This window comes from Paroedura picta, chromosome 8, assembly GCF_049243985.1.
Source record: "Paroedura picta isolate Pp20150507F chromosome 8, Ppicta_v3.0, whole genome shotgun sequence".
NCBI lineage: Eukaryota > Metazoa > Chordata > Lepidosauria > Squamata > Gekkonidae > Paroedura > Paroedura picta.
The window spans coordinates 1,735,938-1,760,895 of record NC_135376.1 but is presented as its reverse complement, the minus strand read 5'-3'; the positions used below and the strand labels follow the sequence as shown (position 1 = coordinate 1,760,895).

General features: G+C 53.7%; 1 protein-coding gene across 4 annotated transcripts in view; it reads left to right on the top strand.

Annotated features, from left to right (window-relative positions):
* Positions 1–24,958, top strand: part of LPP (LIM domain containing preferred translocation partner in lipoma) — a 216,394-nt gene that overhangs the window by 130,725 nt on the left and 60,711 nt on the right. For all 4 annotated transcript variants that reach the window (XM_077348017.1, XM_077348016.1, XM_077348018.1 and 1 more), the window contains 2 exons: positions 968–1,090; positions 23,144–23,776. In XM_077348017.1, the coding sequence (XP_077204132.1) occupies positions 968–1,090; positions 23,144–23,776 (756 nt within the window). The remainder of the gene's footprint in view (positions 1–967; positions 1,091–23,143; positions 23,777–24,958) is intronic.

Sequence of the window (24,958 nt, the reverse complement as noted above, 5' to 3'; positions counted from 1 at the left end):
AGGTTCTGATGTGCAGGTTCAGGGAAGGGGCTGTGGCTCAGGGTGCCTCTGGGCTCCTTGCAGATGCCTTCTCACGCTCCCGCAACGAATTGGCTCCTGCAACGGATTATGCTTAGAAAGAGAGAATTCCCCAGGCTGGCCCTTACGGGTGAGAAACCCTCTTTTTCAAGGATGAAAAGCCAAGTGGTTGCTGAAACTGGCCCAGGGGAGGAGCTTTGGCTCAGTGGAAGGGCCTCTGCTCGGCACGCAGAAGGTCCCTGGTTCAATCCCCGGCAGCACCTCCTGTTAAAAGGACCGGGCAGGAGGGGATGGGAAAGACCTCTGAGACACCCTGGAGACTCTGTCAATCAGAACAGACAATACTGACATTTATGGACCAATGGTCTGATTCATCCGAAAGCAGTTTTACATGCATGCGAGTCTGAAACTGGAGGATGTTCGATCAGGACTGGTGTGTCTTGTAGGGTGAGAGGACTGGTAGCCAGCAAGGCCTTTCTGGTGTTGGCTTCCAGTCGCCCATCTTCTCCTCCCCTGCCTGGATTTCAGACTCACCCTCCTTTCCCCTCTGCTCTGATCAAGCTGCTTACTATAGGATCATAAAGTTGGAAGGGTCCACACAAGGGCATCTAGTCCAGCCCCCTGCTCCATGCAGGATCAGCCTAGAGAATCCCTGACAAGCTACATAAACCTGGAATGGGCAAGCATGCCCATTATCCCTTTGCATCTTGAGATCTTTGCTTTGCAGCGAGATCTTTGCTTTGCAGCCCACCTTCCGGCGGGGTTAGAAGGGCCCCAGGGCCTCCCTACCTGCTTGCATCTGACAAAGGGAGCGTGGACTCCAGAAAATCTTGTTTGTCTCTTCCATGCCACGTGTCCTCGTCTCTAGCTGTTCTCCACACATAGAATGGGTACTGGGTATTGTTGGCATGTACCCCCTAAGTGGGATTTTATCTCCTTCCTTCCATAGGTCAGTCCAGGGGCCAAGACGCTGGAGGAGAGGCGCTCCAGCCTGAATGCAGAAATCGACTCCTTGACCAGCATCCTGGCCGACTTGGAGAGCAGCTCGCCCTACAAGCCACGGGGTCAGCAGGTGAGTGTGAGACCGGGCGTCTGCTTGGCTCAGGACACGGCCCTTGGCTGCGGGGTCTGTATTCAAATGGTGCCAAGAAGGCTAGTCCAGAAAATAAGAAAAAACTCCGTCCAATTGGCTGCTCTTAATTCGCCTTATTTTTATTTATATTTTGTTCTTTTAAACGTTCACAACCTGAGATTCCTTGGTAGGGAAATGTTGATTCTTTCAAATAATATAAAATATGAACCAAACAATAGCCGCTAATATGGGTTCCGGATAAATTATATCATTCTGTTTCCCGTTTTCAGTTTCTTTCTTCTTCAGTAGTATTATTTCAAATATAAAGGTAAAGGTAAAGGTATCCCCTGTGCAAGCACCGAGTCATGTCTGACCCTTGGGGTGACGCCCTCTAGCGTTTTCATGGCAGACTCAATACAGGGTGGTTTGCCAGTGCCTTCCCCAGTCATGACCGTTTACCCCCCAGCAAGCTGGGTACTCATTTTACCGACCTCGGAAGGATGGAAGGCTGAGTCAACCTTGAGCCGGCTGCTGGGATTGAACTCTCAGCCTTATGGGCAAAGCTTTCAGACGGCTGCCTTACCACTCTGCGCCACAAGAGGCTCTATTTCAAATATAAGGATCCTCTAATTCTTTCATATGTAATATCCTGAGTCAAACCTTCTGGGAGGTCCTAGTCCTCAAAAACCCTGTATTCAAAGCAGAGGGACAGGTTCTGTGATTGTCTGCTGTTGTGATTGTCTGCTGTCTGCTGTTGTTTCCATCAGGGACTGCTCTCTCATGCCCTCCTTCCGCGGAGTTCAGAGCAGTGCCCTGGGTACCCTTCCCTTTTTTCTACTTCATCCTCACGACAACCCTGCAAGGTGGGTTAGACAGAGAGGGACTGGCCCAAGATAAACGCCATGGCAAATGAGAATTTCAGTCTGGGATTTTTCAATTTGGAACATATCAAAATTTCACAGAGCTGGAAGAGACCTCAAAAGGACCAAAGAGCCAGTGTGGTCCAGAACTTCAGAGTGGCGGCTTGTAATCTGGCGAGCCGGGTTTGATTCCAACTCCTCCTCCACAGGCATCCAGCTGGGTGACCTGGGGCCAGTCACAGTCCTGATAGTGCTGTAATATCAGGGCTCTCTCAGTGTCTCCTTCCTCACAGGGTATCTGTTGGAAGCCGTTTTGGGATTCCCTTGGATAAAGGTTTATAACCAGCTGGAGAGAGTTGTCAAAGAGAACTTTTTCATCCTCTCCCAAAATATTAGGCCTCGAGGGCATCCAAGGGTGGGCAGTAGGCTCAGGACAGGTGAAAGGAAATGCTAATTTATGGAGAGAGGGATTAAAATGTGGCGTTTGCTGCCAGAGGATGTAGTGGTGGCTGCAAGAATAAACAGCTTTAAAAGGGAATTAGATAGATCAGGGGCAGTCAAACTGCGGCCCTCCAGATGTCCATGGACTACAATTCCCATGAGCCCCGGCAGGGGCTCATGGGAATTGTAGTCCATGGACATCTGGAGGGCCGCAGTCTGATTACCCCTGAGATTGATGGCGTGATATGAATGGCACTGAATAATTACGTGGGGAAGGGATTTCTGTGTGGCAGACGCTGGCTGGCCTCACCTGCTGCACTGCAGCCAATGTGAAGCCATGAGGTCGTCCCTTGGTCGGCTGGCCTGCCTCCTTCTCCAGTGTGGTTGGCAAAGCTGTCCTCTGACCCTAGAAGGGCAGGAGGAGCGGCATCTGCCGGCAGCAGCAGAAAAGAGCCAGAGTCCAGGAGCACACAAAAGACTCACCAAATGTGTCAGCGGAGGAGTTTTCGGGAGTCACTACATCTGAATCAAGACTCAAGGGGGTCTGGAGCAGTAGAATAAAATCCTAGTCCTTGAAGACCAACCAAGTTTCATTCCAGGTGTGAACTTTTGCTTGCAGCTGCACTTGCTCAAACACAATGAAATGGGAATTAGCAGTCCATACTTATCGATGGAGGGAGAGCAGTAAATACTTAAATGCGTTATTCTGCTTAGTAATTTACTGCTCAACCCCTACCTATAACTGTGGACAGCTAATTTCCATTTCATTGTGTCTGAATCAGCATGCCTGCACACAAAGGCTTACACCTTGAGTAAAACTTTCACTGGACACAAACTTTGTTCTGTTATTATTGATGTTTTCAGTAAATTAATTTATTTACCCCCATCCCAGCGGACCAGCTCAGGGCGCTGTGCAACATGGATATTTACATAATTAATTAAAATAAATTCGTTGTTCCAGGTCAAACAAATTGATATAGCAGCAGTAGCTTAAGCATTAGATCTTTAGTGCTGAAGTCTGAAGCGGCCAGCGCCGTGGCATGGAGGGGAGGGGCACCTGCGTGTGGGCACCGGCTGGCACTCTGCTGCCAGTGCTGTTCCTCCCTTCCACGATGGCCGCGTCGGGCTTCAGTGATTTCTGAAGCGGCCAACGCACACCTGAGCGCATAACCCTTCCGTCTGAGAATCAGGCTGTCAGTAGATTTTTTTTTTTTTTTTTTACAAAACCAGCCCAGCTCCTTATTCGGCCCGATGCATCCAATTGCCTAAAAAACAAGTCCCCGTCTACACGTCCTTTTTCCATTCCGCAAAATGTGTCCAGCTGTCCAGGAACATAAAAGGCGGTGAAGCTTAATGGGTACTTTGTTCTATTGACTTGGCTCTACAGATGGCATCGCAGACTCTGAGCTCTTGGAAACCCTGCCAAGGCACCCGTGCCCTTCCAAGAGTTTGGCCCGGCCTCTCCCAGTCTTGCCTTCCCAACCAGCTCTGGCCCCTTCCTGCTTTTTTTTTTTAATTGATAGCAGATTTTCTCAGGAGGCTAATCTGGCCCCCCACCCTGTCCTTATTTCCTCGTTCTCCCAGCGTTGTAGGGAAAGTGTTGAAGGCTTTCTGGCAGTGATAACGTCTCCCGTCTGGTCTCATTACTGCTACTTTATTGAATGCATAAATATTTCAGCCCCAGAAAGGCAAGACATGCTGTGAGCATGTGCAGAATGCTTCCCCCTCTTGTCTGGATTATCAGAGCCAACTCAGACACAATAATAATAATAATAATAATAATAATAATAATAATTAGTAGTAGTAGTAGTAGTAGTAGTAGTAGTAGTTTTATTTTTACATCCTCCCCTTCTTTAGTCAGTTCAGGGCAGATAAGATCAGGGATTAAAACATTCAGTTCACTGAGCTCCTTCCTCAGCATAAAACCTTTCTGGGGCGGGGGAGCTTAGTTGGGGTTTGGGTGGATTTTCTTTTGGGGGTTGGTTTTCAGGGTTGAAGACGGCGGTCCCCAAAGGGGAGCCTTTACTCAGGAAGAATTTTTAGCAAGGAATCCGACCGACCAGTGGAGAGGTGCTTGGCTGTGCAGATTTTTTAAAATGTTCCCGTGGGAGCCGCTACTACCCCACAGAAATATCTCCCCCGTGTAAGTGGCGGGAAGCAGTGGCGGCGGCCCTTTTGTGGCTGGCTCCGCCTCCTGCAGCAGCCATTTTGTAGCTGTGCGCCCCACCCTGTGTCAGCATCCCAGAGGTACCGGCAGGCTCGGAAAGGTTGGGGAGCCCCGTTTGAGGATGAGAGTTTTACTAAATATGTGTCCACTGGTCTGGCTTGGAATCTGCCTTTTTAAAAACCAACTAAACCTCAGGATCAAAGTTTCTTATTATAAATTCACACACACACACAGACACACACACCCTTGGGTAGGAGGAAGCCAGATTTCTCTTTTTGCGCTGCAATTTTCTCTCCCCACGTCTTGGTTCCTCCTCCTGAGGCTCTGACACCCGATGCTTCCGTAACGAGGAGCCTGTCAGCTTATCTCTCTGATCAGAAACCAGGTGCTTGCGAGGAAACATCCCCTCTCTAGGTTTTGTTTTCTTCTTCTTCTTCTTCTTTGCAAAGGGATGTTCTCCTTTTGACTGCCGTTGTCACTCCAGTGACCTCGAGCCCCAAGCTGTGCTGGATCCATGTTGCTGTCAAACCCCCAAGCTGAAAGGGCAACACATTCGGGGGTTTGGCCAGCATTTATGGTGGGACTGTGGCTGAGGCTCACGGCTGGAATGAGGCCTTGGAAAGGCAGTTTTCTTCCTCTGGGTCAGGCTCGCGTTTCACCCTGGGCGATCTGTCTGCAGTGACATCTTTCATAATGGAATTGGGTGTTTGCATCTTCCACCCATGCACACCTGCAGAATTTAACTGGGGGGAGAGCGTGGCTCAGTGGCAGAGCCTCTGCTTGGCATGCGGAAGGCCCCAGGTTCAGTTCCTGACATCTCCACTTAGAAAGGACCAGGCAGGAGGGGATGGGAAAGGCCTTGACCTGAGACCCTGGCTCAGTGGCAGAGCCTCTGCTTGGCATGCGGAAGGCCCCAGGTTCAATCCCCGGCATCTCCAGTGAAAAAGGCCAGGCAGGAGATGATGGGGAAGACCGCTTCCTGAGACCCTGGAGATTCACCACTTGTCAGACAGTACTGGACTGATGGTTGGTTGGATTTGTTTCCTGCCACTCCCAGACAAGCTTTACAAGATAAATCCCCACAATAAAACCCTGACTTAGAAACAATTAACTTGCAGTCATAGAACAAGACCTGGGCAGCAAAGAAAGTACAACCTCCCACCCCACCTCCACTCTGCAGACGAAAACCTTCTGGCATTATGGGGCATTGATGCAAGGGAGGGTCGCCGGGTGTTCCGGCTGCCTTGAGGAGGGGCCACGATCTTCCTTGTCCGGCCTCAACAAAATCCTTGGTGGAAGACCTCCCTCTTGCAGGCCCCGCAGAACTGTGATAGCTCCATCAGGGCCCTCAGCTCTCCCGGGAGCTCCTTCCACCAGGTCGGGGCCAGGACCGTAAAGGCTCTGCGGGAGCCGGACTGGACCGGAGGAACGCACAGCAACAGAGCCAAGGGGTTAAAGAGGTTTCTTGTACATCTTGCTGGCCTGGATCGTGCTCATTCAAAAATGTCTTGACGAAGAGGTCCCCCACCCGGCTTGGTTCCCTCCCCCCCCCCTCCATCTCCAACATGCCTGAGTTCCTTTCTTCAGTTCATACATAGGCTCATGTTCTGCATCTGCTCCAGTAGGAACTTAGAGACCAAGAAGATTTGGGGAGGGGGGGTCAGCTTTCCAGCATCAGTGCTCAGCCTCGACGCCTGAAATTTTACGCCCTGGAAATCTTCTTATTCTCGGAGGCCCCCGGCTGTTTTACTGCAGAGCAGAATAGCTGCCCCGTGAAACCATCTGCACATGCTCAGAGCCACCACTCCCGGATCTTGCTGGAGAGCCGGCTGGTTACGAAATCAGCTCCTGGGTCAGGATTTCTCCAGTCATGGCTGCTCGCCTCTCGAAGGACACAGCCCGTTTCCTCGTGGCTGTGCGTAAGACAATGCGCCTCCCACAGAGGAAGAGTGTGTGTGTGTGTGGGGGGGGGACATTCAGTCAACACTGATGTTGGATCCGCCAGCCCCCCCCCCCATACACACACACACACACACCCTTCTGGCGGGTTAATGCGCGATGCGCTTTTGACGCTTCAGGCTGGTTCAGAACAATTGCAAGATGTTCCCAGTACAGAACAGTTTTGGTGTGGGTGGACATGGCTGCTCCCAGGCAGCTTTTAAGGGATGCCATCTGCAGCGCTTCCCTCCCCCCCCCCTTCTCTCAAATTTTTTTTGGGGGTATTATTGATTGCCTTTTGCTGTGCGGGCGGAGATACGGCTGCGTATGTCAGGCCACGTCTGCGTTCTCCGACTGCGCAAGAGGACTTAAGCAGGGGGAAGCAGAGCCCATCCGTCACTCCCTCCCTCTCCCTCCCTCTCTCCGAAATTGCACCAGACACCTCCGCCAGCCAGCGGCTCTGGTCGCGGGGGAGAAATCACACTTCTAATAATCGTCCATAGACTTCTAACCGCTCGTATTTGATTGTGCCGTCGGCTGAAAAGGAAGGCACGGAGTTTGCCGGCTGGGATGAAACACCACCTGTCCCTTTTCCTTTCCTCGTTTTTGGGCCATAGATCTAGATTTTCTGCTTCTGTTTGCTTCAGCTCCTCCCTCTCCCCTCCCCTGTTTGCCTTTGTGTGAGCGACGAGGGCTCAAAGGCCTTCAGGAGCAGCCCCCTCCCCAAGCCCCTCGGGAATATAGGAAGGCTGTGCCAGGTTCTGCTTCGGGCAGTGATGCATCCTGTGACTGGGGCAGGGTTAGGGTCAGTGATGGCACCCCCCTCGTCCAGCCCCTACTCACAGCACTCCCCCTGGTCCCCGGTCCCTGGCCCCTGTTATGCCTGTGTGTGTGGAAGGGGTGCTGGGTAAAATAAATCGTTTGTTCCTTTGGGTAGTAAAAAGTGGGGTACAGAAATTCACTTCTTCGTCTCTTCTTCATCATCTTTTCCTAGCATGATTGGGGCTTTTTCTGTGTTCTCATAATGTGGCCAAAGTACAATGACCTCAGTTTTAGCTTCTAGGAAAAGTTCAGCCTTGACAGAACCTGGAAGCCACTTATCGGTCCTTTGGGGGGTCCACAGAATCTGTCAAACTCTCCCCCAGCGCTGCCTTTCAAATGAAGGACTTCAAGCAGGGGCTGGACAGATCCTTCTCCTGGATGCTGCAGGCTGATCCTGCACTGAGCAGGGGGTGGGACTAGATGGCCTGCATGGCCCCTTCCCCCTCTAGGATTCTAGGAGTCTAGTTCAGCAGTGGAAGGGGCTGCCTAAGGAGGGGGGGAGCTCCCCCTCACTGGTCGTCTTCAAGCAGCGGCTGGACAGATCCTTCTCCTGGATGCTTGAGGCTGATCCTGCACTGAGCAGGGGGTGGGACTGGATGGCCTGTATGGCCCCTTCCCACTCTAGGATTCCAGGAGTCTAGTTCAGCAGTGGAAGGGGCTGCCTAAGGAGGGGGGGAGCTCCCCCTCACTGGCCGTCCTCAAGCAATGGCTGGACAGATCCTTCCCCTGGATGCTGGAGGCTGATCCTGCACTGAGCAGGGGGTGGGACTAGGTGGCCTGCATGGCCCCTTCCCACTCTAGGATTCCAGGAGTCTAGTTCAGCAGTGGAAGGGGCTGCCTAAGGAGGGGGGGAGCTCCCCCTCACTGGCCGTCTTCAAGCAGCGGCTGGACAGATCCTTCTCCTGGATGCCTGAGGCTGATCCTGCACTGAGCAGGGGGTGGGACTAGGTGGCCTGCATGGCCCCTTCCCACTCTAGGATTCTAGGAGTCTAGTTCAGCAGGGGAAGGGGCTGCCTAAGGAGGTGGGGAGCTCCCCCTCACTGGCCGTCTTCAAGCAGCGGCTGGACAGATCCTTCTCCTGGATGCTGGAGGCTGATCCTGCACTGAGCAGGGGGTGAGACTGGATGGCCTGCATGGCCCCTTCCCACTCTAGGATTCTAGGAGTCTAGTTCAGCCGTGGAATGGGCGGCCTAAGGAGGTGGGGAGCTCCCCCTCACTGGCCGTCTCCAAGCAACGGCTGGACAGGTCCTTCTCCTGGATGCTGGAGGCTGATCCTGCACTGAGCAGGGGGTGGGACTGCAGTCATAAAACAGAGTTGGAAGGGACCTCCTGGATCATCTAGTCCAACCCCCCTGCACTATGCAGGGCACTCACAACTAGCTGCCTACCCATGGGGACCCTACTTTCATGCCCAAGTGATCTCTCCACCAAAAATCTCCAGAATCCAGCCTGGCCTGGAGGAAATTCACCTCCCATCCCAGAGTGGCAGCCAGCAATTCCCTGGGTCTGCCAGGAAGGGCCACAAGAGACAAACACGGCCACATCCCTTCTTCCCACCCACTCACCATCTGCCTAAGTTAATAAAATCAGCATTCCTGTTGGTTGGCTCTCCGGCCTCTGCTTAAAACCTTGCCAAGAAGGAGAACTCATCACCTCCCGAGGAGGCCTGTTCTACTGACAGCTTGTATGACTAGATGGCCTATATATCCCCTTCCCAGTCTAGGATTCCATGATACCATAGACTCTGCCTTCTGAACCAGCCGTTTTCTCCCGGGGAACTGATGGGTGGTGTCTGGATATAAGCTGCCATTCCAGGAGGTCTCCAGCTCCCTCCTGGAGGTGAATGCATCTAACCCCATTTGAAAGCCCACCAGACTGGCAGACATCAATACCTCCTGCCCTCCACGCTGGAACCCAAAGGCCAATGGGCTTTCTAGTGGACAGTGGCTTCCCCATCTTCTTTGCTCAAGGTCGCACAAGTGGGGCCCCCCCCTGCATAGTTGGGTTTTGGACCCAGGTCAGCAGCTGTCTTGCCCCAGTGCAGGGGTAGTCAAACTGCGGCCCTCCAGATGCCCATGGACTACAATTCCCAGGAGCCCCTGCCGGCGTTCGCCGGCAGGGGCTCCTGGGAATTGTAGTCCATGGGCATCTGGAGGGCCGCAGTTTGACTACCCCTGCCCCATTGCCTCCTGAGCACAGGCAGGCATCCTTTCCAGGGCCCTCCCCTTCTGCTTTGCCCCCCTCCCCAGGCCGCCCCTCCACCTTCTGTCTGTCTGATGTATCTCTCCAGCCGCCCACGCAGCGAACAGGCAGAACAAGGAGTTTTACATCTCCCGTACAAAGCTGCACCGAGGCACTGACAAGCCGGCTCGGCGTTCTGCCTGACCTGACAATTAGGCAGACTTATTACGGTGTCACCCCGCCAGATGGATCGTCTCCGCGGCGGGCAGATTGCGCACTGCCGTTGGAGGGTGCGTGTGTGTGTGTGCCCACAGCGGGTCCGGAGTGCTCTGCCTCTCCTTTCATGCTTTCTCCGGTTGACGGCCGGGGGGGGGGGGGGGAGAGAGGAGGGGAGGGCGGCCCATTGGATCGAAGCCCCACGCCGCCCGGAGAACGCTTTCCGAGTGGCAGAGACGGGTGGCAGGCAGAGAGGAGAACGCCGAAATCCTAGACAGCGTGCATTTCAGTCTCAAAGGATGGGAGGGGGTGAAAGAGGAGGCATTAAGGGGAAGGGTTTGGGGTTTGGGGGGGTTAATAAAAGGAAAGCTGACAACACAGCAGTCATGGCAGCGATGGGGTCGGGGGTGCCGTGGAAAAGGGAATTGGGTGGTGGCACCTGTCCGTTTAGAGCCAGCTCGACACCAGGGCCACTGGAATGGCCTTGCAAGGGCGGCCGTGCAGAATTTCTTTGGGTTTAGAGCACAGGCCTGCAAGAGGGTCCCCGTGGGCACCCGTGCTGACTATTGACACCCTTCTGGGTGCCCACCAAGTGTTTTTACGAAGTGGGCATGACCAGGGCAAGCTTTGTCCAGCAGTGCTCTGGATTGGCCTCTGGAGATTTGATTGGCTTTGCAGATTTAAAGGCAACCTGTCCAACATAGCTTCTTCCTGGAGAAGTAGAGCTGTTTGATATGCCCTGCTTTTTACTCTCCGAAGGGGTTTGTAAGCGGCTTCCTCTCCTCACAACGGACATCCTGTGAGATGGGTGGAACTGAGAGAGCTCTGAGCAAACTGCTCTCCAAGAACAGTCCTAAGAGAACTGATCTAGCCCCAGGTCCCCCAGCTGGCTGCATGTGGAGGAAGGAGGAGCAGGGAAGCAAAGCTGGTTCTCCAGATGAGAGGCCGCCATGCACAGCTGTCATTCAGCCGCTCCCCATGGATTGGCCTAGGATCCTCTCAAGCTGGTGGCCGTTTTGGGAGCAGATGCAGAAGCAGAATGTCCCAGGGCATTGTGGCCTGTCTCTGCATCTTCTTGCCATGAGCCCCGGGGGGTCAGAGAATGAGCCGGCCCTGTCAATTCCCTGTCAGAAGCCCAGCCTGGAAACTGACTCACTTCCCTCCCCTTGCTGAGAAGGTGGTTCTGCTCTGCAGCTGGGCCGGTCGAGAGGCCGTGACCTTTCCTTGCCCACCGTCCTCGCTGGGTTCCCTTCGGCAGCTTGTGGATTGATTTGTTTATTTAAACATCTACATCTTTATTCATTTATTTATTTATACTTTTACCTTTGTTTCCGGCCCTCCCGGCAACTGCCGGCCCTGAGGCGGCTCACAATAAAACAGTAAAAACAACAGCCTGAATATATCGACAATTAAAACATCCCCAACCTCAGTTAAAACCATCTAATATTAAACCACGTCAAGAAGGCGGAACGGGACAGAAAGAAAGAAAGCCCCTGGCTCAGCTGCCCCAGCCACCCTTGCCAGCTCCCATTTGGGTGGGGAGACCTCCCACAACATGGCCTATGATAGGGTGGGACGCCAGACATGGGGTTCTGGGCACCCTTTCCCCGGCCTCAGCCAAACACCTGCAGAAGAGCTCCGTCTTGCCGGCCCTGCGGAACCTGGACAGCTCCGTCACGGCCCCGTGGCTCTTCCGGGAGCTCCTTCCACCAGGTAGGATCAGGGCCAAAAAGACCGTGACCCTGGTCGAGGCCAGGGGGGTTTCCCAGAGTCTTGGGACAACCATTAGGTTTATACCCACAGAGCAGAGTGCTCTACGGAGGGCCTAGGCAGGCAGGCGGTCCCGCAGATAGGTCGGAACCAAGCTGTGTAAGGCCTTTCCCCTTGTTTGACTTAACTTATGGCTACCTGAAGCTGCCTTAGAATGAACCAGGCACAGCAAGGTCACGTCTCCTCGTGAAACCCTGGTTGAGAAAGCGTGCTATAACCACTAGGCCACTCTGGCTCTGCATTTACACACCTTTCCCCCACCAATCGCCACATCTCTGTGTCCCGTTCTCCGCGGGGTTTGTGCATTCATGTGCGTGTTCAGTTAAAACACATCAGAAGATAAATGGGATCCCGGCATTGTATTTCAGTCACCACTTTACTGCTGAAGAGAGGCCTGCGTTGCCTAAATGGAAATGCACAGCCCCTGGAAGCGGAGGAGAAGTCGGAGGTGCTCACCGCCACTTGCTCACCGGGAAATCACTAGGTCACTCCCCCTCCCCTCGCATTCACGGCCCCCCTACTCTGCTGAGCGTCTAACGCCCCGCTTTCTGCAGCCCCCCCCCCTTTTACAGGTGTCTTTATTTCTTTTCCAGCAGCTCATTTCTTCTCTCTTTCTCCTTCCAACGAACAGCGTTTTGCGTTGTGTGTGTTGTCACGCAATGCTGTGACCGCACGAGGCACGCAACACGGGAGAAAGCGAGGAAGGGGGGAGCCACACACCATCGGCGTAGAGAGATGACGGATGGGGTCCAGCGAAGCTAATAGCACTGCTCAGCTGCCCTCCGACCCCGGGACGAAACAGAGCCCGGCATTCAGTGCCTGGGCTAATTAGGCCTGGGGTTCTCCTTTGGTGCAAAGATCATATTTAGGGAAATGAAAGAGCTGCAGCCTGCAATCTCAGAGGGAGGGGGACCAAATCACTGTGTTTACCCATTTGGCTGGGCTGGGAGCCGCTCCTGGAGCCCTCTGAGCACAGACGGTTTGGTAATTGCTCCGAGACGCTGGAGGGGAGTCTTATTAGAGAGGCAAATTGAACGCAGCTTTCGGCTGAGTGTCTGCGTAGGTGTGTGGAGACTGAAGGCCATCTGCCTGTCTGCGGCTGCAGCGCCTCAGTCCCAGAGTCCTCTCGGAGCAGATAGGTTGATGGCCGGTCCCACGTGGGCTGTGCAGACGCAGAGGAAACGATAGGTTGGGTCCAGGACCAATTTCTCAGTGGCAGGATGCGACTTTCTGTCAGAAAAGGCTTGCAGGATCAGACCAGGGAGGGTCCAGCATCCCATCTCACCCAGTGGCCAGCAAGATAGGCCTTCATAAGACCCTCAGAAGAGTCCTGATGGGTCAGACCAGGGAGGGTCCATCTAGTCCAGCCTCCCGTCTCACCCAGAGCTGTTAAATAAAAAGCATGCAATGGAACTGCAGCTCCTGCCTCTCCCCAGCATGCATTAAGTTCTGGATCGCTGGGGGATACAGTGTGGTGTGATGGATAGGGTGCTGGCCTAGGACCCGAGAGCCCCAGGTTCAACCCCCCCTTTGCTCTCCAGAGTGGCAGGCAGAGACCCCTCCTGCCTGGTCCTTTTCCCTGGAGATGCTGCCAGGGATTGAACCTGGGATTTTCCCGCAGGCCAAGCAGAGGCTCGGCTACTCCACAGCCACCTTCCAGACATGGAAGCTCGCTGCAGGATTTGGGGCCGGTCTCTCTTCCTCATAGTCCTTCTCGGAGAGCCAGCCTGATGTCTCAGTTTAGGGCAGTGACCTCTAATATGGGGAGAGGTTCCAGTGGGCAGCTGGGTTGGTCTGAAGCAGCAGAACAGATTCAGAGCCCAGCGGCACCTTTAAGAACAACCAAGTTTTATTTTAGGGATGAGCCTTCATGGGCACACGCACTTCCTCAGAGACAATATAAAAAGTTGTTGGTCTTAAAGGTGCCCCTGAACTCTAATCTGGAGAACTGGGTTTGATTCCCTCCTCCTCCTCCACCTGCAGCTACCTAGGTGACCTTGGGCCAGTCACAGCTCTCTCAGACCCACGTACCTCTCCGGGAGAGGAGAAGCGGAGGTGATCGTAAGCTGCTTTGAGGCTCTTTTGCGTAGTTAAAAGCAGGGTAAAATCCAGATGATCTTCTTTTTCTTCCTCCTCCTCCTCCTCCTCCTCTCATGCCTCACAGGGTTGTTGGGAAGATAAAATGGAAGAGAGAGGGGATTAAGGTCAGCTGCTCTGCGTCCCCATTGGGGTATCAGAGAACAAATAAACAAACCTTGCTTGGGCAACAAAGGGGTTACTTGTTCCTGGAGAAGAGAGGAGAGACTTCAGGACTCTCTCTCTGTCTCTCTGTCTCTGTTCCGCCCAAGGGGCTTGGGGATCTCTCTTCTCTCTGTCCCAGCCGTCCAAGTAACGGTGACGGCATCCTGCCCCTTCCCTGCATTAATTATTTCCGCAGGCTGTGTTTACTCTGGCGGCTCTGGGGGACATGCTCTGTGCATGGAGGGCGGCGTGCAGGTCTCGGCTCAGTGGGGAGAGGTGGAGGGGGGCTGGCCGCCGATGCGTCAGCCCTTCCCAGCAGTTCCCCTCCGTTTCCCTTCTCTCTGAGGCTTTTCTTTAAAAAAGAAGAAAAAGAATTCTCATTAAGCCGCCTGTATCCATGGCAGGGAGGGACCAGGTTTCCACGGCAACCGTGCTTCCCGGCAAGCTAAGCCATGCGGCGCATCGCCGGCCCCGGCCTGATGACATTAGCATGCCGGTGACGTCCGTCCCTGCTCAGGGGTCGCTGACGCGGCCAGCCCGTGCGGGAACCCGTGCTTGTGACACGGAGGCTGCTTTCCTTGTCGGGACCCTTGGGAGAGGAGAGACCCCCCACGCGACGGGCGCTCGGCGTTCGGAACAAGCTGTGCCCATGGCACCAGACTGCGGGCTTAATGCGGGCACCGCTGGCAGCTGGAGCGCTCCATGCCCAATCCCCCTGCGAGCCCCGGATGAATTAGAACTCTCCTCTCTGGCTGCTTTTCGCCATCTGCCACGGGCGCCGCGTCGCTGGAGGGGGGCAGCCTCCCGATCCAGGGGTTCTTCCCCAGGCTGCTTAAGAAAACACACAGCTTGCCCCCCGCCATGTCCCACTCCCCCCCCCGAGAACGCTGTTCTCTGCGCTGAATTTTCGCAACGTTCGGTTTTAATGAAGATGGCAGCGCGTTCGGCACACTCCGGATCATGCGCTTCCCGGGCACTTCGGAAGTCAATTCTCCCATTTCACGCTTGCAGGGGGAGGGTGGGCAAAGAATCTCCCCTGCCCCCTCCTTGCTGGGCTTCTCTGCAATTTTGGTGCCTGGCTGCACCGGGTATGACGGCACTTTGGTGGCGCGTTCTCTCTCTTGACGTGAGCGGGAGCTTTCTGCGCACGAACCCAGCCGGTCAGGAATCCCATAAAGGTGAAGACTCGGTGACAGCGTGTGCCCAATGAGGCTTGGCTGTCTGATGGGTGTCCTGCGAGCAAGCCAGGCGCTGGGGGATCGAAACCCCCTCCTCCCCCAGGTGCTGAAACCACGGAAGCCGAGGCTGCCCATCCTGCCCCGTCTGCTGACAGTCCCGCTGCTCCTCAGTACTACTTAGCAAGATTTCGGCTGCAGTGTAGCCTGGTGTAGCGTTTAGGAGTGGCAGCCTCTAATCTGGAGAACTGGGCTTGATTTCCTCTTTCCTCCCCACGCAGCCAGCTTGGGCCAGCCTCCGTTCTCTCAGAGCTCGCTCAGCCTCCCCTACCTCACAGGTGGTCCGTGGCGGGGAGAGGAAGGGTAGGCGATAGGAAGCCGTTTTGAGGTTCCTTTGAGTAGCTCTTATCGTTGCCACGCACGTGGCCACAGAAAGTGGTTGGAAATGTTCGTTCAGGTGCACATTCGGAGATGCATCCCATCCAAAACCGCACAATGCATCTGTATCCAGGTGTGTGTCTGCCTAGGTCCATGGCGTTTGCACTGCCCCCAGGTGCCCTCCTTGCCTCTGCTTAAAAACCTCCAAAGAAAGGAGGGCCCCCCCCCACCTCCCGAGGAAACCCGTGCCCCCTCCCCCAAAAGTGTCAGGAAGTTCTCCCTTGTGTTTAGCCAAAAACTATCTGGCTTTCATTTCAACCCATTCGTTCTACTCCAGCAGTCTGGGGCAATAGAAAACATCCATTCTCTCTATGAAAGCCCTGCAGATACTCAAAAGACGGGCATGGAATTGGGGTCCCTATGAGTGGGCAGGTAGCTGTGAATTTCCCGCGTTCTGCAGGATGACCCTGGGGGTCCCTTCCAACTCTAGGATTGTATCATTAGTTGCTTCTTCCCTTCCTGCAAAATATAGACTGCTTGTTTGTGTGTGTTTGGGGGGTGAGATGGAGGGGTCCCATCAAGCTGCAGGGTCTGTTGATGCGCTGAGTGTCAGGATCAGGGCCGCACCTACTAACAAGGTGATAACGTGCACCCCCTCCTCATCTGTTGATTGGGTTATTCCGCTCAGAGAAGGACCATCGGTTTGGGTAAAGATACAGAAAAGGCTGGGATCAAGTGATTTCGGCAAGCCAGAACCAGTCCTTCCTTTCTACTAAATCTTCCCTTGGCAGGGAAAGACTTCCTGCCATGGGAAAGCCCTTCCTCTGTGGGAGGAAATCTTTTTTCCGCTGGAGGAAGTCTTTCACTCCTGAGCGGAAGGGAGTTATTGAGTTCCGCTTGGCAGGAGAGACGTTGGCTCCATCCCAGAGCGTCAGAGCTGATCAGCCAGGGATTCCTCTCCTCCTCGCGTCTGAACTAACTTGGACTGCAATCTACCCTGACCTGTTAAATCGCTAAAATTCTGCTCCAGAGTAAAGGTTAAAATCACGCCCAACCACGATTAGAATAAATCTTTAAAGATTTCTTTTTTTCCCACCCACCTGAGGAGCAATACATCAGCAATTTCATGTGCGATATTAGAATTTGCAGAACTAAGTTTGAGTCCAGGGGTATGTTGAAGGCCAAGAAAGTTTAATCCTGGCTGGAAGGTTTTCTGTGTATGAAAGCTTACACCTCGAATTAAACGAACTCTATTCCATTCATTTCTTTATTTTCATAATGTTTATTTATTTATTTATTTCCTTTGCGGCTCAGGGTGGTTCACAGGGAACGTGAAATCCAGTATGACAGATATGTATGAATTCAGCAAGTGCAAGAACATTAGTAAAATTTCCCCCCTAGCATTCTGCCCATGCACAGCAGAGTGGTTGGGTGGGAGCTGTGACCTGTGAGCCTGTCCGGCAGGAGATTCTAGAGCAGGGGTGGGCAAAATGGCATCATTCGCTGGCAGGGGCTCATAGGAATTGTAGTCCATGGACATCTGGAGGGCCGGTGTTTGACCACCCCTGTTTTAGCGCATGTTGTCACCTGCCCGGTGATAAAACGGTTAGGCCGACCGATTGGGCAGCCTAAATTTTCTAGCCACTCCTTCGCAGCTGGGAAGAGTGCAAAGAACTCCATCACATCTCCCTGGGAAGCACGACGTTCACGTTCCTGTGACGGACGGAAGACAGCTTCGGCTCAGGGCGGTTCACGTACAACAGAAACAAATCAGATAACTTAGTTTAACAACCATAAAGTGATAACGACAAGCAACATAGAACAGCAGAAAAGTATGGAGAATATAAAACACATACTGATAACCCAGTGGGATGGGCGGAGTCGTAGAGGGTGCCATAGGAGGGAGGCTCAGGGGGAGGGCCAATGGGAAGCGGGGGTTCAGGTCGACCTCAAACAAAAGCCTGGCGGAAAAACTCCCTTTTGCAGGCGCTGCGGAACTGCCTTAACTCTGGCAGGGTCCTGGTCCCTCCTTCCACCAGGTGGGGGCCAGGACAGAGAAGGCTCTGGCCTTGGTAGAGGTCAAGCAGGCTACTTTTGGGCTAGGGAACACGAGGAAGTTGGAGGTGCTGGAGCATAAGGCTCTTTGGGGGTGTAGGCAGATCCCTCAGGTGCCCTGGGCCCAGACCGCCTATGGCCACATATATAAATTCGGACAGTGGTGCAAATATCTCAGAGGTTGACGTGATCCTATGCCATCCATCCAGGAAGGTCCTTCAAGGGGCTGTGAGAGGCGGCTAGAAGGAGCCCCGTTCCGTAGTGGGCCTTCCTCTGAGGTTGCTCTCTCCTGTGCCTTAATCTTCCGGCTCCGGAGTTCAGCATTCAGGGTGGGGAAGTTAATGAGCTGTCCGGGGTTAATGCTTCGGATAAAAGGCGGGGAGCGCTTTAATTGCAGCCCGTCCCCTTGCAGTTCCCGGCGTGAAAGGTTTGTAATCAGCAGAATGGCCTCATTTGAATGGGCCGGCTTTTAGGGGAAACAGGAAGGTTATTTTTAGCGTGCATTTCTATTTGGGCACGGAGCTGTTCGCTTAGCCGAATGCATAAGTGATGTTGTGGCTTTCTGCGGGGTGGGGGCTCACCAGACAGAGCACTTCCCGCTCTCTTGCTTATGCCTCATAGATCTGGAGCCCCGTGCCGGCTAGCAGGATCCTTGCCTGTCCCCAAGTGGGGCTCGCCCTCCTCTGTTGGTAGATTTATGTCTCCGGTCATGCAAATCGTTGCTCGCCTCCAACCACCCTTGAAGGCCGGTGTCCCCAGGCTGGTGCCCACAGACAGTTCTCCTGGGGCTCACTGGGTGCTTTACGAAACTGGGCAGGGCTAGGGGAGGCTTTTGCCAAGCAGGGCCTCTGACCGGCCACTGGAGATTTGATTGGCTGTCCAAACTAAAAGCCATCCTCTTAAACATAACTTCTGCCTCAAGTGTTGAAGAAGTGCTGTTGGAGTGCACAGAATCACAGAGTTGGGAGGGGCCTCCGAGGTCATCTAGCCCAACCCCCTGGACTGTGCAGGAACTCACAACCTGCCCACTCATGGTGACCCCAGTTTCATGCCCAAGTAATCCCCCACACATACACCAACAATCTCCAGAATCCAGTCTGGCCTGGAGGAAATTCCCCTTCCATCCCACAGTGGTGATCAGCAATTCCCTGGGTCTGCCAGGAAGGGCCACAAGAGACAAGCCCTGGCATATCCCTTCCTGCCCACCCACTCACCGTCTGCCTAAGTTCATAGAATCAGCCTCTCCGTCAGATGGCTCTCCAGCCTCTGCTTAAAACATATGAAGGAGGAGAACGCTTCTCCTATACAACCCCACTCCTTGACATGTTGTGATTGGCTCCTCCTACTCTGGCAGCCATTTTGTGATGGCAGCTCCCTCTGTGTGCCGGAATGCCAAAGGATCAGAAAGGGAGTGGCCTGCAGAAGGTTCCAGGTCCAGCCCCCGGCAGCATCTCCAGTTTAAAAAGGACCAGGTGATGATGGGAAAGACCTCCTTCTGCCTGAGACCCAGGAGAGCTGCTACGGTCGGAGTAGACATGACTCAGTAGAAGGCAGCTCGGTGGGTATTGGTTCAAGTGAGTTGGCCTGAAGCAGCAGAACGAGGGCAGCAGATACAGGGTCCTGTGTCCTGGGCATTTGCTCCTGGACCAGAAAATTGACCTCTGCACTGAGCCTGGGAGAAATACATCTAAGGGTCACCCAAGTGAAATTCAAGCCAGATTTTGTAGCCTGTATATCATTCATTCATTCATTCATTCATTCATTCATTCATTCATTCATTCATTCATTCATTCATTCATTCATTCATTCATTGGCTTTATAAGCCACCACTCTCGAAACTCATAACAACAATAATCCAACAACAAAATCCCATTAAAACCCCAGTTGACAATATTAGAACCCCAAACAGATGGCAAAACATCATATGGGGTTACGAGGACGGCATAGGGAGGGACCAACCTGCGTCAAGATGTCCGATACCAATATCAAGGGTGACCCCTCCCACGTGCTCCAGCCCTGGCCCTGGCCATAGACTTGGTGGAAGAGCTCCGTTTTGCAGGTCCTACGGAAAGCAGAAAGCTCTCCGAGGGCCCGCAACTCCTCCAGGAGCTCATCCCACCTCCTAAAACTGCCTCCTAAATCTCAAAGGGGAGGGGGAGGGCAGGTGTCCTTCCCTGAGGGGGCTGTTCTCTTATCGTGGGGCTGCCACCGAAAAGGCCCTCTCTTGTGCACCCGCCAGAAAAGTTTCAGGAGGGGCCCCCTGTGTGATATCAGTTCCCAGGCAGGAACATTTGGAGAAGACGGTCCCTTGGATCCCCCTGCCCCAAGATATGTGGGTCTTTAAGGGGCACAGTCATCAGAGGGGTCCCTCCCTCTCTGTGGTCAGGTGTGCCTTGCTTGCACCATTCATCTGCTCTCCTTGAAGAACGAAGGTGTGCGTTTTTTAATGTTTTCTGCAGAGAAAGGTGTGAGCTTGTGGATGTATCCTCTTGGCCTCCTCCGGGTCTGAGTCACAGAACCAAAAGCATGGAACGGCTCTTACATTAACCAACATTTTATGCTTTCCAGAAAATTTCTCTCCCCCCCCCCCCCTCTTTGCACAGTCGACAAAAGCAAGGGATCTGCTTGCTTCCCACAGCACTGGAATTTTCCACTGCCCCCCCCCCCCCGGATTCAAAGAACAAAATCAATAAAAAGTCTTTTGTCCCTGTGGAAACAAAACAGGTTTTCTTCTTTCAGTCTCCCTGAGAAGATTTACTTTTAAATTAAAGGCAAGAGAGGCTTGCCTTATACATTTAATCAAAACATTTTTATTCAGCCTCTCTAGGAACCTGCCAAAGTTGCGTATAAAAAAAGATGAGGGGGAGAACACATTTCTTGCTTGCAGACATGAGAACATGAGAAGAACACAGGAAGAGCCCTGCTGGGTCAGGCCAGGGAGGGTCCCTCCAGTCCAGCCTCCCGTCTCACCCAGGGGCCAGCCAGTTCCTCTCTCTTCAAAAAAACCCTTTTCTGTTCTCTGTTCTAGAACTATGATTAAGGTATTCTGGTGTACAGTTTGGAACATGGGTCCCCAAACCACTGTGTTTGGCCCCATGGCATCCCACAACAACTTAGAGTCATAGACTCATGCCTAACTTCCCTCATGCCTAACAAGAGTTTTCTGCCAGTGGGTGAGGCCAGGGGGGCTTTTTTCACAGTAGAGATTTCAGTTCGGCCTTGGAAAGGTGGCCCACCCTGCTTTAGGAAACAGCTGGAGATTTGGGGTATGGAGCCTGGGGAGGGTACAGTTTGAGGAGAGGAGGGGCTTCAGAGGGGTTGTCCTGCCTCAGTGGCCATCTTCTCCACTTGTCATCTCCTGTCTCCCACCCCCTCCTGCAGGTTGCCAGCACTAACCTTTGGCCATCTAATTGGCTGTGCTGATCAAAATGCTGTCCCTTTAGCTTCCTCTTGTGACACGTCATTCCAGGTGTGTTTTTAATCCCCCCCTCTTCTCCCTGTTGCTTGGACTTCTTCTGGGTGTGTTTAGGGCTCTACCTCCCCTGGCAGCCATTTTTGGATTGCGGTCACCACCCTGTGCCCGAATTCCAGAGAGGCCCATGGACTCAAGAAGACTGGGGACCCCTGACTTAGAGGTTACTCACCCCTGTGGGACAACTACTCTTTTTGGGGGGTGCTGCATACAGGGAAAGCATCCACTCCCCCTGCCCACTTCAGTCGCTCTCCAGGATACTGGTGTCCCCACCTGGAAGAATCTGCTGATGCCTCAAGCTCTGTGAATGGAGCTTGAATGTCCTTTCGTCGCCACCCCCTGCCCAGCGCCTTCCACATATTAAAATAACACGTCGAGGGAGAAGACTAGGCTAGAAGGGGGTGTCTACCTTCCATCATGCAGGGGATTGTGGGTGTACAGAACAGACTTTGTTCGGGCGAGACCGCAATTGCCTGGACTCCTTTGTCTTGAGCGTTGAAGTCATGGAATCCTAGAATCCTAGAGTTGGAAGGGACCTCCTGGGTCATCTAGTCCAACCCCCTGCACTGTGCAGGACACTCACACCCCAATCGCTCCTCCACTGTCACCTGCCACCCCCTTGAGCCTTCACAGAATCAGCCTCTCTCCAGCCTCGGTTTAAAAATCTCCAAAGATGGAGAACCCACCACCTCCCGAGGAAGCCTGTCCCACTGAGGAACCTTTCTGACTGTCAGGAACTTCTTCCGGAGGTTGAGAGGGAATTTCTTTTGCATGAATTTCATCCCATTGGTCCTGGTCTGTCCCTCATTGGAATTCCAGCGCTTTCCTCTCTCAAGCCCCGCTCCATTCTTGACCCCCTTCCCTCCCCGCCTGTGCTCGGATGCCTGAAATTCCTCTTCCTGTGCCTCCCCCCCCCCCCCCCATGTTTCGGTCCCTTTCCACCTAATCCCTCCGCCTTAATGGGTTGGCTCTTTGACAGAAGCGGCTTTGTCGTGCTTTAGCGAGATATCGATTTTCCTTTTCAACATCAGAGGCCTCTGTGCTGCTCTTGGAGGGGGGGGGATCTACCTTTTAAAATGCGGCTTTATCGCTGGCTTTTAGGCAAAGGTGATCCAAGCTTGCCTTCCTCACTCCCCCCCCCCCCAGGCGAGCAGAGCCGTGATTTGCAGTTTGAGCTCTCCCCTGACCCCCTTTTTGGCAAGTCACGTTTGGCAAATTGTACTTGTAAATTAAAGGAGGGAGGGAAATTAACCCGGCTTAACCTTCGGGGTTTTTTTACAGTCCCCCAGAGTCCAGAATCAAGATGTGGCGGGGAGCAGAACAGCGTTTCATGCTAGGGCAGAACAGCGTACTTAATCCTGGGCTTTTACTGTCTGGGGCAAGGGGTGAATTCTGACTGCAGGGACCCTCAGGTGGGCGGGGGGGGGGGGTCTGACCCCTCTCTCTCCTCTGCCCCCCTCTCTCTGCCTTCTTTCCTCATTCCTTCATTAATTGGCTCCTTCCCGCAGAAAAACGATATAAAATGCAGAGAAAGACGGACCGGGGGCTGACGCTGCAGGCTAGCCGCTGTTCTTCAGAGAGCTGAAAGTAGTTTGAAGATGTATGATTTCTGGGGCATGCACATGTTTCCTCTCCTCCCTCTGAGCCGCTCTGGACCTGGCTGGGCCACAGTAGCCTGAACTCATCAGCTCTCAGAAGCTAAGCAGGAGCAGGTGGGGTCAGGACTTGGATGGGAGACCAGCCGGGAGATCCAGAGTCGCTGTGCAGAGGCAGGAATGGCAAGCCACCTCTGCATGGGCCAGGCCAGCCTAGAATCCTAGAGTTGGAAGGAACCTCCTGGGTCATCTAGCCTGATCTCAGCAGAGCTTTCTGGCCTTGGACCCAGCCTGGTAGAACATTCTGCCAAAAGATACCGGTTCTCTTTCAGACCTCAACCAGTTCTGCTGGGCCTGCAAGACAGAAAGTATATCAGGTTTTAATGAATTTGCTGGTTTTAAAACAAGTAGTCAAACTGCGGCCCTCCAGATGTCCATGGACTACAATTCCCATGAGCCTCTGGCAGAGGCTCATGGGAATTGTAGTCCATGGACATCTGGAGGGCCGCAGTTTGACTGCCCCTGTTTTAACGCCTGTTGTCACCTGCCCGGAGGAAGTCTGCGTGCCAGGACAATCTTCTAGAGTTATTTGGCATCATGGCCAAGCCCCTTTCCCACTGTTGCTTCCTGGGGCAGGAATTCACAGGTTGACTGCCTCTGAACACGGAGGCTCCACTTATTCGCTGAATGGCCTTCAGCGGGCGCTCACAACCATCTTTCTTTTGGTGTTTCTCGTGCGCAGGGCTCAGCGGCTTCAGGCGGCTCTCCGGTGGCCACCCCTCCGGCCTCCACTCCGGTCACCAGCCACAAGCGCATGGTCATCCCAAACCAGCCTCCTCTCACGGCCACCAAGAAATCCACTGCCAAGCCTGCTGCTCAGCCGTCTCCCGTCCCCGTGACGCCCGTGGGCACTCTGAGGGCTCAGCCCGTCCCTGCCTCGTACACCACCGCCTCTACTGCCCCTCGGCCGAATTTCAACGTGCAGGTGAAGTCCGCCCAGCCCACCCCGCACTACCAGCCTCCGGCCCCCCAGTACAGCAGTCTGGCCCCCGGCCAGCCCCCTCCACCCCCACCCCTGGGCCCCTATGCTCCGTCTCAGCCTTGGGCGCCCAGTTACGGCTACGCACCCCAGCCGGTGCATTATCCAGAGCCAAGTTACGGCTACGCACCCCAGCCGGCCCGCTACCAAGAGTCTGCCTATCCTGGAGGCCCAAGCTACGGCGGGCGGAACGGAACGGAACCGTCCTACGTGCCACAGAGCACCTGGAAGCCCGAACCTGGGCCACCTGGCGGGCAGTACCCGGCATCCAGTACGAAGAAAGCCTCAATCCCCGAACCCGCTCCAGGGCTTCAGCCGGCTGCCTTGCAGCCCAAGGTAAGAACCGGGGCCGAATCTTTCTAACGGGACTGGAAAATGTAGCAGTTAACTAATTGACTTCAGTCCTGTGCCACTTTTCTTCCCAGCCTGACTAGGCCAGACGTTTTATTTCCTTTATTTATTTAAAGCTCCCCTTTTCTCCCCCAAAGCAGCTAGCGTCGTTCTCCTTCACTCTGTTTTATCCTCACAACAACCCTGTGAGGTAGGGCAGGCTGGGTAGGGCCCTCAGCAACCTTCAGTCCTGGTATTGTCTACTCAGGCTGGCAGCAGCTCTCCGGGCAGAGGTCTTTCTCGTAACCCCATGCCTGGCCCTTTCCACGGAGATGCTGCTGGGGGGGGGGGGGGGTGGCACATAGCATGCCCCCAGGCCACTGGTGGAAGATGTCGTCATTACCGACCTCGTTCCTGACCCCCTCCGGCCTCTCTGGGAAATCAGACATTTCCATATCCACTGGTGCATGCCACCTTCTGTTACCCTGCAGGGCTTCTGTGTGCAAATGGGAATTTCCATTCCTATCCCAGTGTACCGAAAACGCAGCATCGCCTTAAGGTCACCTGAAGAGTGTGGTATAAGTGTCACACTAGAGAGGAAATGGTTCCTCACGAGCCGCAGGCAACCTCTTCTTGGTCAACAACGCTTATTTGATTACTTTATAAATATCCCCCCTTTCCGAGTGGCTTACCTCCTCCTCCTGTCCTCTGTTTTAACCTCACAACAACCCTTCGAGGTAGATTACACGGAGACTGTAAATAGCTGGGGTCTACTCTGACATTCCGATTTCCCCCGCCGGGCTTTAATATTTCCTTCAGTTTGGTGGTCTTCCCTTGCAAAGTCAGGAACCTGAAGGTTGATCAGCAACTATATATTAAAATTAAAATGCAAATCGCTATTGTTAAGCAAATTGCTATTATTAAGAATATTAAAATCGACATGCTGATTTTATGAACTTTGGCAGAATGTGAGCGGATGGGCAGGTAGTTGTGAATTCCTGCACTGTGCAGGGGGTTGGACTAGATGACCCTGGAGGGCCCTTCCAACTCTAGGATTTTATGAAAACAGAAGAAACTGATCAAGCTCCTGCTGACTTATAGCAGCCTAGGGATGCCAGCCTCCAGGTGGGAACTGGGCATCCCCTGGAATGACAGCTCATGTCTAGACGAAAGAGCAGCTTCCCTGGA